The following is an 18,522-nucleotide window of genomic DNA, read 5'->3' on the forward strand; positions in this document are numbered from 1 at the left end:
GCAGCGCCGCCGCCCTCCGCGCCGCGCCCGGGCGTGTTGTAGCGCGGCGGCCCCGGGGGCACGGGAAGGATCCGGCCCCCCCGCTCGGCGCCGCGGCTGAGCCCGCCGGGAGCGCGGGCGGCTCCCCCACCCTTCCTCCTCCGGAGCGGCCGAGGCGGGAAACGCGGGCGGGAGAGACCCCGGCGTCCCGAAACGGGGTGGCCGCGCTCGGTTCCCGCCCTGAGCCCTCCGGTCCCGGCGCCGAACTCGCTCACGACCAGAAAACGAAGTGGGGGGAGGGGAAGGGGGGAGCCCGAACACGAACCCTAAGGAAGCTGAAAAGCCCCGAAGTTGGCGGCGGAATCCCCTCCGTCGCCCTTACCTTGCATAAAACTTCACTCAAGTCGAAGATGGTGGGCGACACCAGGGCTGTGGACATCTTCGGCGAGCGAGGGGGGAAGCGAGTGGGGCAGCGGCACTCGGACACGGGGAGTCACGGCGTGGGTAGGGCACAGCCTCCAGCGCCCCTGCTCGCAGCCTCCCCCCGCCGCCGACGCCGACACCGCCACCAGCCCGCCCGGCCGCCGCGCCCGCTCGCCGCTTCCAGGGGGCTCGGGGAAAGCTCAACTTATAAAGTTTGTGACTTACCCCCGGGAGGCGGAGCCGGCGGCGGGAAAGGGGAGGAGGAGGAGGAGGGCAGGGTGATTGACACCGCGACTGAATCACCCGGGAGGCCAGGCCCAAAAAAACTTTCGGGAGGAAGGAGAGGGGGAGGGACAGGGGGGCCGGGCCCGCCCTGCCCCGCGCCGCGCTGCGCTGCGCCGGAGGGGGCGGTTGTGCGGCCGCACCGAGCGACTCCGCGCGCCTGTGCGCGCGTGTCCGTTTCTGCTCGCGTCTCCGCGCGCGCGCCCCCGTGCGCGTGTGCCCGCGCGCTTCTCCGCGTGCGTCCACGTTGTGCGCGTGTGTCCGCGTGCGTGCGCGCGTTTAGCTCGGCACGCGGCCGCGCGCGACCTCCCCTCCGCCGGCGCGCGCGGCCGTCCCGTTCCGCTGAAGGCCGCGGGCCCTGCCCGCCTGCGCCGCCGCCGAGCGGGGCCGCGCCGTGCGCCACGGACGGCTTTGTGCTCAGCACCCTCCGCCCCTCCCTCGGAGCCTTACTCCTTCCAGATTTTTACTGAAACCTGGCGGGCTCCGCAAGGGGAAATAGCTCACATCGCCAGCAATTTAAGTTGTTAAAATGCGGGTCTACCCTTTAAAAGGATGTCTGATAAATCCTGCCTTTCCTCCCAGTCCCCAGGACTCAACACTCTAAAACTGAAAAAAAAGAAGAAAAAGAAAAAAAAAAGAAAATAAATTGTCTCTAAGCAAGTAAGTGACCTGCTCCAGGTTTTAGTAAACAAAGTATGATTCAGTGATTCATACTGATATCGGTGTGGCAGAGCAGGGGGACAATGGCGTCAGTTTCTGTATAAAAATAAAAATGAGCCCAGCTGCTGAAAGCCTGTCGGCAGCAGGGTACCTCGGCGCTCAGTGTCTGCCCAGGGATGCCCCTTGGCCCAGCGGGCCGGGGCCGGCCCCACTGCAGCTGCAGAGGGTGCTCCATCCGAGGCTGAGCAATGGCATCCGGGCCCTGTGCCCCGCGCAGGCGGGCAGCGGGGCCCTGCCCCGGACTGCAGGCTCTTCCTCCTTCCCTGCACTCCGGCTTGGCTGGGAGAACTGAAACCCCTGCCTTGGGCTGCAGCGCGCTGACCCCAGCGGCCATCGCACCGAAAACTTCCTACAAATGATCCACTTCCTCCTCTGTTTGCTTTGGAGTCGCGGCATCTGGACTTTGCGCTGGCGGCTGATTTTTTTCCCCTCCTCTGGTCTTCAAGAGCAACCAAAATAACCAACCGAGAGAAATGCCCACAGGCTCGAGCTATTCCAGATTTTTTTTTTTTTTATGATCATTATTATTTCCTTAAGGAGAGCAATCAGGCTCCTCGAATTTCCTTCTCTTTATAGGTTCCTTTTTTTTTTTTTTCCCTCACCTTGGCCAGAAGTGTGGAGTAGACAGGGGAGCGAACAGCCTATTATTTTCTGCAGTTGTTTACTCGTTCTGTAGATGGTGCTTGTTCCCAGGGCTCTAAGCCTCTCTATAATTAAACCCATTTTAATTGTTAGTTAGAAACGTCATTTCGGGGACTTTCCAAGAGTTACGGAGAAAGCCAGCCGAGATAACTATTTCACTACCGAGTCGCTCCCAGCCTGGTTTTTGCCCGGTTCCTCCTGCGGTCCAGCCACGGCATGGGGCTGATCTCGGAGCGGGATTGCAGCCAGCCAGGGCCAGCAGCCCCTCCGCCAGCACAGCCCTCTGCCCCTGCTGCTTTTGTGGTATTCGCTTGTCCCGTGTGCATTTGTTTTGGAAACTTGGGGTTTAAGGCTGCACATTTCCGCAGATCAAGTGGCAAAGGCTGAAGCCGAGAAGGAATTTTTTCCAGTGATTTAGCTTGGCAAACCCCGACTCCATGGTGGTCTGCCTTGCATTGCCTGCGCACATGCTCAGCTCAGGAATTTAGCTGCTCACCCCACCTCGTGGCTAAAAGTCAGAGCCCTCCGGGCCAGAGTGGGAATTTGTGTGGGCATGAATTCACACCGAGCAGAGGAATGAAAAAATTGGAGCCTTACACCGCCCGCCAGAGCCGTGCCAGAACTTTGATAGATGCAAATGAATAAAGATAGGTAAATGAATAAATGAAAGTCAATTATTAAAGAAGATTACTGAAAAAGTGAATGAATGCAATGCCATGCTCACTAGCCTTCTTGCGTGTGTCAATCCATCCAGGCCCAGCACATTCCAGTTGGGATACTACAGCTGGGCCTGGGAAGCAGGAATAAATGTCCAGAACCTCCCAAGCCCTTCTCAAACTTGTCCTCAGCACAGGAGCCGCTTTTGGAGCCCTCTCCTTCTGTGGGTCAAATGCAGTCAGATGCTAAACTTGTCACAAAATACAGAGGGATAAGATTCTGCATCAGACCTGTGCCCACATTTAGCAGAGGAATTAAGAACCACTTTCATGCACGAGAGCTGAAACAGGCCAGAGTGGCCAGAAGGCGGGGAAGAAGAAGAGGGCAGCGAATGAAATGATAAAGGCAGGAGATTTAAAGGATTACTTTTTCCAATTGCGTGTGTGTATAAAACTGTGGGCTCGTTGGCACATGATGCTGTAGAGGTCAAAAGTATAAAACGGGTCAAAAAAGCAATTTGAAAAATTTATGGAGGAAAAGTCCCTGGAGGTTTACTAAAGGCAAAGGCAGACCTCTGCAACATGTTGCTGGACAATGCACAGCAAAAGTATCGCTCTCTCATCCCCATTTTCCCCCATAAGCATTGACTGCTCTTGGAGGTAAGAGGAAAGCCACAACAGACCTTTGGTCTGATCCAGTTTGGCACTGGGATGTTCAAATCAGCACTATCTTGTCCGCGAGCCGCTGAGCACGGGTTCACACGCTGGCTTCTGCTGAAGGCTGGAGAGCAGGCTCATGGGGTGGCTGCACTCTTTGCCCAGTTTAACTCCCCGCCAGGGTAATAAGAGGTTACTTTGAGCACTGAGTGTAAACTGAATCCAAGTGCCAGCTTTGCCACAAATATATTTGATGATGGTGCAGCTCCCGTGGCAAAAGAACAAGGTTGCTATCTTAAGACACCTGCACTTCCCCTCACCTGGAGCCATTTGGCAGTGGGAAGCCTGCAGATCTGCTTGCGTCAGAGTTACTGAGCGAGAACTTGAGTACGAAAAAGCCTGAATAGTTGAAAACAAGGTGGGGGTGGGGTGTTTTGGTTTATTCCCCCTCCTACCACTCAGTTCCCAAAGTCTCAAGGTAGGAAAGGGAAGTGCTTTCGTCACAAGCAACGTTTTCCCCTGCGAGTTTCAGATGAGTTGGGCATTTCACTCCCCTGCTCCCATGGGAATCCTCAGGTAAACAGACATGTCTTGTCAGCAGCGGTGCTCCGATGTACAGAGGCTGGGAGCAGAGGAAGGACAAACCTCCTGACTTTATTTTTGCTGGGGGTGTAAAATGAGCCAAGGCTTTCTGTAGTCGCTATTCTATACATATCTTTTGGGTCTGATGCTATTTTTGTTGGCTGTGACCCTGGAGGTGTAGGTGTGGAAGTGCCTTTCTGCTGCTCTCTGCATGCGGGTGTAGATGTTTCCTCTGTTCCAGGCACCTCCTCAGACTCTGTGGCCTTTCAGGGGGAGTAGGCGGATGTCAGCGTGGCCTTTCCCCACCTGTCTGTAACTTTTTAATACTTCTTTTTATTTTGGCCTTGCGCTTCTTCCATGGAACATCTCTGGGTAGCCACTGGGAGGTGTAAATGGCTTGAGATGGAAACCACAGCTTGTAGGTGCGCCCTCTGCCAGGCTTTTCTGGCACCCGAGGAAGTCAGGTCTCTGCCTGCTCCCAAGCAAAAGGGATATTACCAGCTGCTCGGTGAGAAAACAAATTCACAGAGATACAGGAAAGTGTGTTAAGGTGGTGGGAAGCAACGGGAGTGAGATTCCTGGCAGCTCGGCTATGTAAACATTCATAAAATAGAGAGTGTGTGCATGTGTGTACTTTGTGGTGGCAGGAAACCCAAGAAGCTAGCTCCATTATTTTTGCTGGAATTGGTAGCAGCCTTACCAGACAAATATTATAAGCCCTTAATCCTCCTGACTTTACACCTGTGAATGACCTAAAGACCATCCAAGGTGATCTAAATTACAGCGCATCTTTACTAATTAGTAATGGGGTTTGGGATCTGATTTAGTTGTTTGTAAAAAGGGCTTTCTGTTTTTCAGTAGCTCAGATGTTGGACAACCTCTGGGGGAAGTGAGGGGAAGGCAGGAGGTGGAGGTAATGTGTGGCCTCTTCTGAAGTATCACATGGATGTGACTAGCCTGCCACAAATTTAGCACCGGTGGCGCTGACAAGACACTGAAGTGGAAAAAGCAGAGATGTCCTTTTAAGCAGACGCAGGGTAAGGAAATTGGCTGAAGTTAATGGATCTAAGTTAGAATTTCCAGTGGAAATACTAATGCAATTAATGTATTTCCACACAGCAGGACAGCAAGCCCATGCAAGTGTTTAGCTGTTTGTCATGACTGCTCAGGAGGCTGGCCTAGCCACATCCTGGGGTCTGTCCAGCTGCATCCAGACACATGCAGCCTGTGCAGGGTGAGTGCAGGGGTGAGACACATGCCAGTGTGGCAATAAGTTTGAGGGGCTGGAGGAGAAGACCATCACCAGGACTGGCTGCTGCATGGTTGTGGAAAGTGAAGGTGCCCGACCAGGAACATCTGTCTCCCTGCTTGTGACCCAGGTGTGGGGCTGTTACTTTACCCCACCTCCAGCTGGGGTCTGGACATCCTGTCTGGACACGAGGACAAGAAGGAAAGCCCAACAGCCTCCTCACACTGCACCACAGATCTCCCTTGCTGCTGCACCCACCACCTCCTGCGGAGAAATCTCCCTTGTTAGGGGTGTGCCTGTTCTCAGTGACGTTGCAAACCCTCTAGGGCAAGGCGCAAGACTTGTCTGATCTCCTCCCTGAACATGCCGCAAGTGTGTGAAGCTAGAGGAGGGATTTCCATCCTGCCAGTGTAGTAATGGGAGCTGAGGAAGTGCCCAGCCTGGCTGCAGCAAGGCGAGGTATGGAGCAAGATGTGTTTCTCATCAGTAGTGGAGCAGAGCCACAAAGCTGCTGTTGGGGAGACTGGTGTTCTGTCCTGCTGCAGGTCCCCATCCCCTCCCTGTGGAGAATCCATATTCATGGGACAGCCTATGCAGCCAGGTGACAGCATCCTCTTTCCTCCAGGTCTCAGCCGGGCACACTGTGGTCCTGGGGTCCCCAGCATCCCTGCTGGGCCCAACCTCAGGAGCGGATTATTGTGTGCAGCAAAGGCACAGCTTCAAATAGGTGCCCTTAACCTGGCCTAATCTGCACAGGGCTCTGTGCCTGCCAGGGCAGAGGGAAGTCAACTATATCTCACCTCCATAAATTGTTGTTCAGGTTAAGGGAAGTGCCAGAAGCTTTAAAGAGGCTGTTGGCAGATTCCAGAAAAAAAGAAACAAGTGACACCTGCTGCACATCAAAACAGCAATTACCTTTGTATCAATAAGATGGTTAATGCATGTAACAAGTGGCTGGGGACATGGAAAGGCATAGATCTCAGAAACCAGGACAAAATCAGGTTTTTCAAATCCTGCATCCATGGTCCTGAGCTGATACACAAGCAAGATGATAATGCAGCACAGTGGTTTTTGTTGGCCTCTGCCTGTTTCCAGCCACAGCAGCCCTGGCTGCTGATTATTCAGCAGACATTAGCCAGTGGAATGTTTCCATGATTTTTTTCTCAAAAAAAGAGTGCTGGGAAAAAATGCTTTCATCTTTTTATTTTCTTTTTATTTTCTTTTTTGAGAAAGTCCGGTGCCTTTCGGATCATGACATTTATGTGACATGCAGTGCTGGTGTCAGAAGTTGCTGCTTGCTGTGCTGGTGGCCGCTTACCTCCAACAGGCTCAGCTGTAACCTTCTGAAAAATACCATTTTGTCCTTTCACAGTGGACCTTGTCATAACCTTATTTCCAAACACATGGGTTGCACTCCACACATCTTACAGCTCCATGAGATATTTGCATTAGGGAGGCAGCTTGCTTTCCCGCCTATCCCGTTCCATCAAAACACACTTTTAGCACCAGGCAGGAAGCCAAGGTCAAGTCTCCTTTTCTTTTTTTTTTTGTTCCTCTTGCCTGCTCTGAATGTATTATAATACAGACTTCAGCTCCATTATTATATCTTTTCCCACAAGACCGTTGCTTCATTCAGACCTCAGCAGGGAGCATGTTTTCAGCTCTGCCAGCTGGGCATGGCTGGAGAGCCCTATGCCCGTAGGAGCTCCAAGGGGGAGGACGCGGAGGTGAGGCTTTGCAGATTCCCGTGCACAGAGGATAGAGGAGTTTGGTTAGCTCCAAATCTGGTTGGGCATTTCCAGGGAGCCTCTCCCACTGCCTCCCTTGTCAGGCCAGTAATGAAGCGTGTCAATGACGATGGGATTCCTCTCATCTGTTTTTAAGTGCCTAAAAGTTAGGTGTCTAAACCTAATTAGTTGGACAGGCTTCCTGCATAGCCAATGGAGACAAATAGGCACCTCTAGTGTATGATTCATTTCACATATCTTGAAGTTTATCTTGAGAAGGGCTGACTCACCCGACAGCCAAGCACCCGCTTCTCTTCTGTGACTGTAAAGGCAGATCGGCAACTTGCTGAGGATTTGACAGCTACATTTTGGGTGTCCCAGGCTGGACAAGGTGAGTTCTACTGCCAGCTGTGGCAGTGGCTGTGGAAAGTATCATCACTTGGCTGCTCTGGCTTGCTCCCCTCCCACCCTGTTTCCCACAGAAGGTCCATTTGCAACCCTGCCCAAGCAGGGCTGGGTTTTAGTCTGTCCAAATCACATTATCAACCCTTATCACATTATCAGACCAAGTTAAATATTTATAAAGCACCTGGGGGCAGGGTCCACATCTTTCTTCAGTTTGTATATTCCCTCGAGGAGCAAAGCCCCTGTGCTGGTTTGCAACCCTTTGCAGGCTGGTGCAATACAGCACCATGAGTCCGTGTGCCAATCTGCATGTCTTGACAAAATGCAGCTGGGAATGCAGAAAGACCTCATGGACATTGGGAAATAGGCAGGAGTGAATCATAAGAGTCAGGAGAAGCAACTAATGTGTGGGAAAAAGGCAAATGTGCTACCTCTGCACAAACATACAATAAGGAAGTATGTAATAATAATTATTGTTATTGTAATACGGCCTGGGTGAGCATTTGGGAAAAAGATATCTAATAACTGACAAGCGACGTGGCTCGGTTTGTTTTGATCTGAAATTCAAACAATGGTTGTGTTTATAAGGCAATAATACGCAGGGTACTGGCACCACACCAACTATGCACTCCCCAAGTCGGGTTTATATAGGTCATGCCAAACAAATAATAGTGTTCTTCAATATAATTACTGATTCATTACAGAAAGAGAATGTAATTGAGTCTGTTTGGATTTCAGGGAGGCAATAGATGTAGTAAATTCATACATTTGAACTCAGATTGGGAAAGCTTTGTGTGCTCACCTAGTTCTTCTCATCTAGGAGTCAGAGATAAAATTCCCACTGCAGCCTGCCCCGGCAGCATGAGAGCTTTCCCTCAGGCTTCAGCAGTTGCTCATGCTCCTGCTGCCCTTTGCAGACTTTTTCAGTGCCCTTTGAAGCACTTCACAGGTAAACTGGAAAACTAAACTAATGTTAGAGCAAAACCCAGATCCAAATATGCTGGACGTGGCTTTTACCTCAGGCAATTGCACCTACCCCTTGATCCTGGAGGCATGCTGGCCCCTCCACTTCTGAACCTCCTGGTCCATGGCCCACTTCTGGATGTGTCTCTTGACACACATCATCTCAATGTTACTGCAGGGGAAGGCAGCAAAAGGCAGAGGATGGGATAGGCTGGCAGTGCCCACCAGTTCCCTGGAAAAAGACACCCAGCTTAACTGGCACATTTGCCCATAGGAGAGTTAAACTGTGTTATTTTCATCCTGGCGTGAGGGTGGGGTTGGACAGTGGTAGGGCCATGCTGCCACCCAGCATGGCAAGCAGGTGCTACCAGCACTCAGCAATACAGGACAAGAGCTGGCCTCTGAAGGTGAGGGAGCACCAGGGCTGCTGCTCTGGTGGCTTTTGAATGGTTTTGCCACATGCCATTCCCTGGGGCATTATGGACTGGCATTTTGGCAGCAGTACTCTGCTTTCCCCAGGGAGACCTGGGCAGTCCTACTCCGGTCTGAGGTGTTTCCTGACAGCCTTAACCCTGTGGGGACCCTGCACAGCACACAGGGATGGATGATAGTGCCCAGAGTAGCATCCTCAGCACTCGGCACAGCTGCCAGTACCAGTGACAGGGCATTACTGTGTGTGACACCTGGGCTCGAGGGGTTTACCCAGGAAAACACAAGGCGTTGTGGCACAGCCTTGGAGTCAGCACCCCTCGTGTCCATCACCGGCCCTGCTGCTGCTCCCCACAGTACAAAGGGCAGAACCCCTGTCTCCTTTCTCCCTCCTGCCCCGCCCCAGGTAGCAGCTGCCTTTTAAAGAAAGGCCAGACAGGGCATAATATGAGGCGTCCAGAAAAGCGGGGACTGTGCTGGTCACCCTGGTGGGCCAGCACCCAGTGGAAGGATAGAGCACTGATAGAGCACTAGACCCACTAGTCAGTTGCCTTCTGCAAGCTTATGAAGAAGTTCATCAGGAAGAAGCAGAGACCATAGTGATTTATGCTTTCAAAAGGTCTTTTGATAAAATCCTTTCCAAGAATGAAACAAACTTGGCGGCCATGGTATGAAAAGTCCCATAATGGATTGAAAATTGAGTCAGAACTGGCAGAATGAGGGAAAAATCCATTACAAGTAAAAGGCCAGTGTTCCAGTTGAGGAAGAAAAGTTTACTGGGTGGAAGGGGCTGGTGGGACCATGCCTAGCAGAGATGAAAGCAGTCCCCTGAATACTATTACAAAAATCAGTGAAGAGAGAAGAAGGATAAAAAGGCAACAGCATCTGCTGCCAACAGAGAACCATGCATTATAAATGCAAGCAAGTCTTGGCAGGACTGGGAGGGACTCCAGAAGATTCTAACTAAACTTGGAAACCAAACCACCATGACGGAGAAAGTTCAGTGCACAGAAATGTCAAAGCAAGCTGGTTTAGAAGAAATTGGGCAAGCCTCTTACTCTGAATTAGAAGTTGTGTTGTGGGGCTCAGCAGCAGACAGGGCAATGACTGTTCAAGCATCACACGTAAGACACTTGCAGCATGGGTCAGCATGAAAACCATGTCACCATATAAGCTGGGTACCCATCACAGTCCATGCCCACTTGCCCACTGTGAAGAAGGACCTAAAGAAACATTGTAAGATGGACCATACTGAGTCAAGATCAAAAGTCCATCAAAGGCACCATGGAAGAATAGAAACAGGATCAAACGCAGAGCTGGATGGGGGACTTTTTCTGTGAAGGGAGGTTGAGGAATATAATATTATTTCATTTGCAGCAGGGATGAGGAAGGCTACAAAACAATAGTTCCCTTTAGCAACAACTGGCTGATGCTTTTGGTTTATTTGTGCTCTGCAAGTTGAAAAGAGAGACGTAAAGGTGCTTTTAAAAATAGTTGCAAGGAAGTTTGTGCTTTGCCACTGCCTCAGTACTGTTCCCGGCTGGATGCGATCTGCTGATAAGCTCATACCTAGCCTGAACTCAGCCGCCCCTGCGTGCCAAGCCACCCGGAGCAGTGCACCGGCTCAGGAGAGGTTGTCAACACCCACTGGATGCAATTGCCTTGTGGGCAGCCTCCAGCCCTGGGCAGCAGCTGGTGAAGCCCTGCCTGTGCACTGAAAGCCTGCTCACATCAGTGCCCAGCTGTCAAGGAGTGGGGACTACACTGCAGGGCCAAATGTGGTCCCAAGACCCATGCAGTAAGAAATGGAAGGGGGGTCTGTGTGTAAATAATTTACTAGTATGACTTGGCTATCAGGCCCTTGTTTATTTTTATGAAGTTACTAAAGAACCATGTTGATTCTGAAACAACTTTGGGGGACCAGAGAAGTGGCATAGAACAAAGGCATCTGTCCCCTGTGTGTGGCAAGGCAGCCGAGTTGGGAGGGGACAGATGCCTTCTGAATTTCCAACTTTTCCTGCATACAGAAACCTTTGTGGAGAAACCAGAGAGGGAGAAATGCCACACATTCTGCAGGTGGCTGAACCAGAAAGGTGGGAGCTTTGCCACACGCTCTGTTTCCCAGGGAGGGGAAATCGTTGGCTATTTCAGTCAGGGTTTCTGGGTTCCCCCAGCTGCCAGTGCTGTGCCGGGGCCATGGATCCACAAGAGAGGTAGGCTTTTGGTGGAGAAACAAAAGCAAAGCATGGAACTACTGTCATCAAAGAGGAGCGAATCATGCTCCTGCCAAGAGCAGAGACATTGGGCCTGGTGTCTGGGCTACCGTGCAGTGCAGGTAGTGAGCACTGAGGGGATGACGTGATGCCCTGCTCCACAACGCAGTTTCCTCGGTGTTGTGAAGCCCAGGCAGCCTTGAAGATCCACAGCAGGATGTTTCCTCCTTACCTCCTTACCAATCCTTTGCTTTCTGTAAGGGGATAAAAAGTGTTGCAGATACATGAGACATTGATTGCTGGCAACTCGGGCTGAAAAAAGAGGAAGGCTAATCCTCCTACTTTCCTACTCTTTTTTTTTTTTTTTTCTCTAAGTCTCTGTTCCATACATCATGTGGTCATAAGAGAATGTAATTATTCAGCTCAGAAAAGCATGCTGTTCATGTTAGCTAGCACAGAGAAAAACATGAAAACTCTGAAGTGTGAGTCAAAGACTAGATTCAAAAGCAAATGTACAGAATTCAACGTTACTGGTTTTATTTTTTCTTAGTTATGTTCCTTAGGTGACTGACAGTATTTTGAAACCTGTCTGTCAAGCATTTGGGATTAGCTCTCTTGGAAGGGCATGGATGTGGGCCCTCTAGTGCCACTTGGGAAATGCCAAGATACCAGCCCACAGCTCTTTAGGGGGAGTTGTTCCTTGGCAAGTACCAAGAGCATAATCAGAAATTTGGGAGCACTTCAGATGGTCAAGGAGAAAAACAGATCAGTTTTTCTCTTTATGTCTCCTGCGTAAGGCTGGTCCAAGTGGATAATAGGTCCAGCAGTAACTCATAGCAGCAGGAAACTGCCCGTTCAATGGTTGCCTGATGTCCTCTGTGAAATGAGAGTTCAGCCAGTGCTGCTTTGTTTGTCTGTGCATGGACACTTGCTATCTCCAGGCCTACAGAGCAAGCACTGTTAGACATATCAAAATAATTTTTAAGAAGTCTTCTGACTCCAAAGCTCAGTGCCTTTCAGTTTGTGTGCACTGAGCTGAGAAAGCATGCACACTAATCGTTACTGAAGTCAGCAGTGGTTGGCCCACCAGTACAATGCCAGGATGCTGGGCAAACTTCTGCCCCTCCTCCCAAGTTCAGGTGTGTTTGGGATGTGCAGCTCAAAAATGGCCAGTTTGTTACCTCTGATATTGTCGATGGATAAAAATCTACAGGTTCAGGATGTGGTGGATGTGACTGTGTCTGCTGCAAATGGAGCTGTTCCAAAATGCACACCAGAACTTCTAAGTGTCATTAAAATGCTGAAGACCCATTGAGGAGCAGGTGTTGGGTGGTAGATGGTAAAGGCTTTCTTAGTGAAACTGTTCATAAGAGGAAGTCTGCTGATGGAGGGAGGATCCTACAGTCACCTCCAACAGTATAAACAGAATGAAAAGCAGCAGCAGCAGCAAAAGCCAGTAATGCACCAAAAGATGTGTTCAGCCTAAATAAGACCAATTAATTAGCTGTACTGATGAATTAATATGCTAACTAATCCACATCTCCTGAACCCTCAGCTCCAAAGCTCATCCCAGGCAGAAGGTTATTGCAATGATGATGCTATGGAGAGGCCTGGAGCTCTGTCCCAGAGCTGAGTTGTGTATCTGTATGACCAGTTTGCATTTGTAAAGTGCATACATTTCACAGAATCATAGAATCGTTAAGGTTGGAAAAGACCCCCAAGATTATTGAGTCCAACCTTTGACCAAACACTACTATGTCAACTGAGCCATAGCATTAGGTTCTAGATCCAGTCATTTCTTGAATGCTTCCAGGAATGGTGACTCCACAGCCTTCCTGAGCAGTTCATTCCAATGCTTGACAACCCTTTCAGTGAAGAAATTATTCCTGATGTCCAATCTGCACCTCCCATGGTGCATCCTGAGTCCATTTCCTCTTGTCCTGCCACTTGTCGCCAGGGCGAAGAGACCAACCTCCACCTGGCTACAGCCTCCTTTCACGTGGTTATAGAGAGTAATGCGGTCTCTCCTGAGCTTCTTTTTCTCCAGGCTAAACACCCCCAGCTCCCTCAGCTGCTTGTCATCAGACTTACTCCCCAGACCCTTCACCAGTGCCACTGCCGCAGAACAGAACACAGGTTTTGAGGCGTGGCCTCACCAGTGCCGAGTGCAGGGGGACAATCACTGCTCCTGCTGGCCACACTATTGCTGATACAGGCCAGGATGCCACTGGCCTTCTTGGCCGCCTGGGCACACTCTGGCTCATGTTCAGCCATCTGTTGAGGAGCACCCCCAGGTCCTATTCTGCTGAGCAGCTTTCCAGCCTCTCTTCCCCAGCTCCATGGGGCTGTGTCCCAAGTGCAGCACCCAGCACTTTGCCTTAATGAACCTCATACCACTGGCGTCAGGCAATGATCCAGCCTGTCCAGATCCCTCTGCAGATCCTCTCTTTTGCACCAGAAAAAGTGAACAATAAGTGGTTCTATGCAGGTATTAGACTAAGAAGAGTGTGCATATTTGTGTATGCTTGTGCTGGCTTAAGAAGTTGTGTATGTGCATAAGAAAGTGCTAGTGAACACATAGCAAGACACTGAGTGGCCATCACACATCTGCGAGTGAGCGCTCGAAACTGTGGCACAAACAGTGTGAGCTATGACAGGGAGCAAGGGTGAGCAGGGCTGTGTGAGTGCTCATTCACTGCCAGAGCTCACTGGGAGGTTTTGCCAGCCGTGAGGAGTGTGGGTCTGTACCAACAGCAGGGCAGAGGAGCAGTGCTGTGGGCACAGGCACCCACACACATGGGAAGGGAGCAGGACGGGCGCGTGGCTCTGCAGTGCTGGAGGGGAGATGCAGGAAGGCTTTTTCCCAACTGTTTATACAACATGGTTTGACTCAGCAAAGAATTAACATGGTAAAGAAAAATCTAGAAGCACTCTTGCCAGCTACAAGCAGAGTGATCAGCATACACAGGATGTGGTAAGAGCTAAAGGCGTCCCGTTATTAACTTCACTTTTATTTCAAGGGGATTCACTTCTCTGTTCTGGTTCCCATTTGAGAAGTGAAACCCAAGGTCATGGTACCATCACAAAAGAAATACTGGTCACAGCTCATTTGTTTTTCTGCTTTATTATTATCTTTTAAAAGGTTACTTTGCTTTTCCTTGAATGGAATTTATTGAAATTGCTGGTAACACGTGAAGTCCTCACTCTCTGTTTCTCTACTGAGGAATTATCCCATTTGCTCTCATTTGAAAGTGTTGACTCTGAGGGGAGTGTTTATACCTCACAGTATGGTGCAACCCAGAGCAGAGGGAAAAACGCAGGCTCCTTCTAAGCACATCCAGAGCCTGTGCACTGCTCACAATGTGCTTTGTAAACATTTATTCATTCTTGTACACACGCTCCCTTCCCTCCCCCATCAGGTGAGGAAATATTATTGTCACCATTTCACAGATGGAAGAAGTGAATGCAGATAGGTCTGGTGACTCACCCGTAACCGCTGAGGCTGATTTAGAGCTGAGGCGTTAAGCTCCCAGCCACCTAATTTAATCCAGCAGGTCACGTTCCCACCCAGGCCTGCCAATATAGGCAGTGCCAGCTCCATCTACCTGCCACCCACTTGTCCTGTGAAGCAGCAACACTCATCTCTGCGTTTGCAGAATGAGATCAGATTGCTGCGGCTTACTCCATGCGGTGTTGTCATCAGAGCGCGATATATCATTATGATATCATGATGTTATTAGGCCTGAAACTAACGCAAGGCCACGCACAGAACAGAGGTAGGCAGTGGAAAATCAGCGACCGTGTGCTCCTCCACCACATCACAGGCACACACCCTGTACCAGGGTGTTGGTTGATTCCACCACACTGCAAGGCACTGCAAGCAATCTGCGTGCTGGGCAGGGTCTCCCCACCTTCTCTTTTGGGGCCAGGGTTAATTTCTGCCCATACAGTCCTGGTGCAAATGTCTGAGGGAGGAAAGAAGGCTCTGTGAGGAGATGGAAGGAAAATGTTTGCACATGGTCAGGAGACAAAGATCACGGCCCCAGCTCTTTGTGAGCTGTTTTTAAGTGCTGAGCACTTGCTGGAAACTAAGCCTCCTAAAAGTGGTTCACTACAAGCATTGGGAAACAGAGCCTTCAGTGTCTCATCACAGCTGAACATCCAGGGCCACATGTTGCCACTGCTGTTTGCTTTTGCTTTGCTATTTAAAATCCTCACCTATGTTGTTACCCTCTCCCACACAGAATCAAGAACAACAACAATAATAAAAAAACCCAGCTCCTTATCATCTTCCTTTGCTTTTCACACTGTTTACACAGGGCATGATTTCACTCATGCCCAGCTCATTGCAGACGACTCAGATTAGTCAGTTCCCCTTTCTGAGACTGGCTGATCTGGCTGGCTGGGACTTGGGCCACATGAGATGCTGCTGCACCCAGCTTCACGCTGCTGAAGGGGAGGTCAGCTTTCCTTGCATAAATCTTAACTTCTGTTTTAAAATAAAACACTTGGTATTTTCATCTTTGGAATATAACCTTTGTAATAGGTCATTTCAGTGAATCTGGTGTTGCTTTTTTTGCCTTGTCACGTGAAAAACTTGTTTGCATTCCCATGACGAAGTTTGCAGAAAGATCTGTCTTGATTTTTGTGGGCTTGGGACCTGTCTTTCAGGGGCTGCTACGGTACCTGTTGAGAACAATGGCAAAACATCCACAAATTTCAAGGTGTGAGAGATAAAAAGTACTCGAAAGTACTTCACAGTGGGAAGGGAATGCATTTGAGTGCCAGGACTGTTCAGAGGCCTCTCTACATCTCTTTCAAGCATCATGTGTGGGTTTGAAGTGCATTGGGACTTCGTAGGGAAATGGGTGAGTCTTAAGCATCTAAAGGCAGATGGGCAGTTCTTCCTGTGGCCCTCCTTTAGGAACTAAGTGCCACCCACACTGTGCCAGAGACAGGAGTTGTAGAGAGTCAGGACAACACCTTTCTCGGTTGTTGTCTCTGCAGTTGAGGTTTCTTTTCCTGCCTGAGGGTTAAATGTGGGTTTTCCTCGGAGGGCAGAGTAACCAGTGGCAGGAGAGCTTGGACTGGCATGTGGAAGAGCCTCAAGTCAGCACCGTTCATCCACAGAAACAGAAGATTCATTGTTGTTGAACTGGCAGAAATTTAATCTCCTAGTTAAAATATTACTGGGCTCTACTTGCTCTTATCCTTGCACAGTGCAAGGGGCAAGGGGCTCAGTAGGTCAGCTGGCTATTACCTGGCAGCAACTGCAGGGACCCGGTCAAGGCCCAGAGTGTGACCTGTGCCTCCTTGGTTAGATCCTTTTCCACAGTTCATGTTGTTCTTTTGTAGCCCCTGTTCACGCTTCAGTGTGTTTTGTGCTAAACAGAACAAAGAAGAACCCTGCAGAGAAGAAAGCCCAAGCCAAAGCTAGGTATGGTCAGCACATCAGCTGTCCTGCAGTAACAGAGTGCACAGTATCAGCACCACTGCTGAGAAAGGAAACTCCAGTCCTTAGAACAGTGCAAAACACAGTGCCTAAATTTCAGGGGTCCCCAGTAGGGAAGGCAGCTGTGCCAGCTGTGAGAGACAAATAAAATGACTAGTTGAGGAGTCAAATTCAGAGCAAAAACCCAGGTAATACCCCACCTTCTTCTAAGTGGCATAAGTCAACACCCAGTGGCACAGGTAATCAGAGCCCTGATCAGCACGGGGCTTGTTTGCTGCTGGTGTAGCTGTTGTGCCTACCCCAGCCACAGACCCCTGCTCCCAGACCTAATCCACCAAGACAGCAAGTTACAGTTTTGCTGGCCAAAAAATTTCTAAATGAGAACAGGGAGCAATCCTCACTATCTCTTGCAGGTTCCAGCTCAGCAATGTGTGCTACACCCATTCATCTAAATGCAGAATTAGTTCTGAAACTAATGATAAGGCTTTAAATGACATTTCACACAGCTAATTTATTTCCCCACTGTCCCAAAGTGCTTCCCAGGTGCTGAAAAGCTTAGCTGCCAAAATCTCCATGGCCTTTGTTGTCAACCTCAGCAAGACAGCGTTGCATTGCACCATCTTTCCTATTCATGTTGGGTTTCAACCCTTAATGTGCCAAGCCTCAGAGCCCCCAGCAGTGGGGGGAGGGGAGGTGGCGGGGAGGGACGCTGTTCTTCTCTCAGCACGGCCGAGGAGAAGCAACTTCTCCCTGTTCACAGAGGAAGTGGGTGCTGGAACACCACCATCAGCTATTTCCTCGTCTTTCATGTGAGTCTTCCCTCCTCTGAGCAATGTGCTGTACCTTTATGTCAGTGGAGCTGCACAAAAGTGAGCTAGGTGTGATACCACATTACAGCACACTGCCTGTGCTGAAGGCACAAGGTCATCCCACCCTTGGGAAGGGGAGGGAGGACACGGGTGTATTTACACACACATGAGCACACCTCGGTGGCTTTGTGTAAACACGTGTACCCACGGAGTTTCCATTTGGAGACGTGCTCCGTGTGGCACGTATCTGTTCAGGCAGAAAAACATCACTGCCCCAGTTCCGGCAGCAGAATCCTTTTTTGTTTTTTTCCTCTCTTGGGTTCTGGAGTTACTTCTGGTTTACAAAAATATCATCTCAGGGCAGCCTTCCTGATAGGTGGAATAGTTTCCCCTTGAGAAGAAGCTGGTGGAAATCCCCTCTCTTGAGACATTTTTAACTTGCCAGAAATGTACGGTGGGAGTGACTGCTTTAACTAGTGAGCTGACTGGGATGAGCTAATGGGTTTTTCCATATCTGGTGTCTAGTTCCAGGGATTTCCATGAATTGCTGTCAGGACAGAAGAAGGCAACAGATTGCAACTGTGGGATCTGCTGTTTCAGCTCCACTGACACGTCATTCCCCCAGGACACCCAGTGACCTGGTTAATCTAGTTCTTTGCTTCTGACTTCTCGTAAATGATTTATCAACTGGCGTGGATCCCTGTTTGCTTAAGGAGGCGTGTGATGACCTCTAGCAGACCGGCTGCACTGAGCTACAGCCCACATTTGGCACCCAGCTGCTGGTCCAGCTCGTGACCCTTGGCAGGGGGAGCAGGAGGACAGGGCTCCGGCAGAGCCCAATGGCAAGGGCTCCTGCAGGGAACTGTGGGTGGTGTTTACAGGGTTTTGTGGAGAGCCCTGGTGACTAAGCCGTCAGCTCGTCAGGGAAGGCGCTTGCAGACCTGCCTCGGCCTGTCCTGACCCCCACGGTGTGTAGGTCTGGCTGGGAGACCGGCTGTGTTTGCTGTGTACAGACCGCAGGGTGCAAATCCTGGGAAGCATCAGCTGCTGCACCAGCACCAGCCTTTGGGACCATGTACTCTAGAGAAAAAATAACATGAATGTCTGCCACCTTGTCCATCCTCAGTGATGACACCGGTGTCAGAACCAGTTGCAGCTCTGGAGCTCATTGTCATGCACGTGCATAGGTCAATACCCACACACAAAACACTACAGCAAAACAGAACATTGTACAGATCCAAACTCAAGTGCTCAAGCCAGGGAGATGAGGGATGATACTGTAAGCTTTACATCATGCCTTTGTAGGTGAGGCTAGAGTGTGAAAAGAGATCAGA

The 18,522-nt window shown here is 50.2% G+C and overlaps 1 protein-coding gene across 1 annotated transcript in view; it reads right to left on the reverse strand.

The window, feature by feature from the left end:
* Nucleotides 1–601, reverse strand: part of ZFP36L1 (ZFP36 ring finger protein like 1) — a 3,532-nt gene extending 2,931 nt beyond the window's left edge. The window contains exon 1 of the mRNA XM_041460025.1: nt 362–601. Within this exon, the coding sequence (XP_041315959.1) occupies nt 362–418 (57 nt within the window). The 5' untranslated portion in view covers nt 419–601. The remainder of the gene's footprint in view (nt 1–361) is intronic.
* Nucleotides 602–18,522: the final 17,921 nt, after the last annotated feature.

Source organism: Pyrgilauda ruficollis, unplaced genomic scaffold, assembly GCF_017590135.1.
Source record: "Pyrgilauda ruficollis isolate IOZ18807 unplaced genomic scaffold, ASM1759013v1 scaffold14, whole genome shotgun sequence".
NCBI classification, from domain to species: Eukaryota; Metazoa; Chordata; class Aves; order Passeriformes; family Passeridae; genus Pyrgilauda; species Pyrgilauda ruficollis.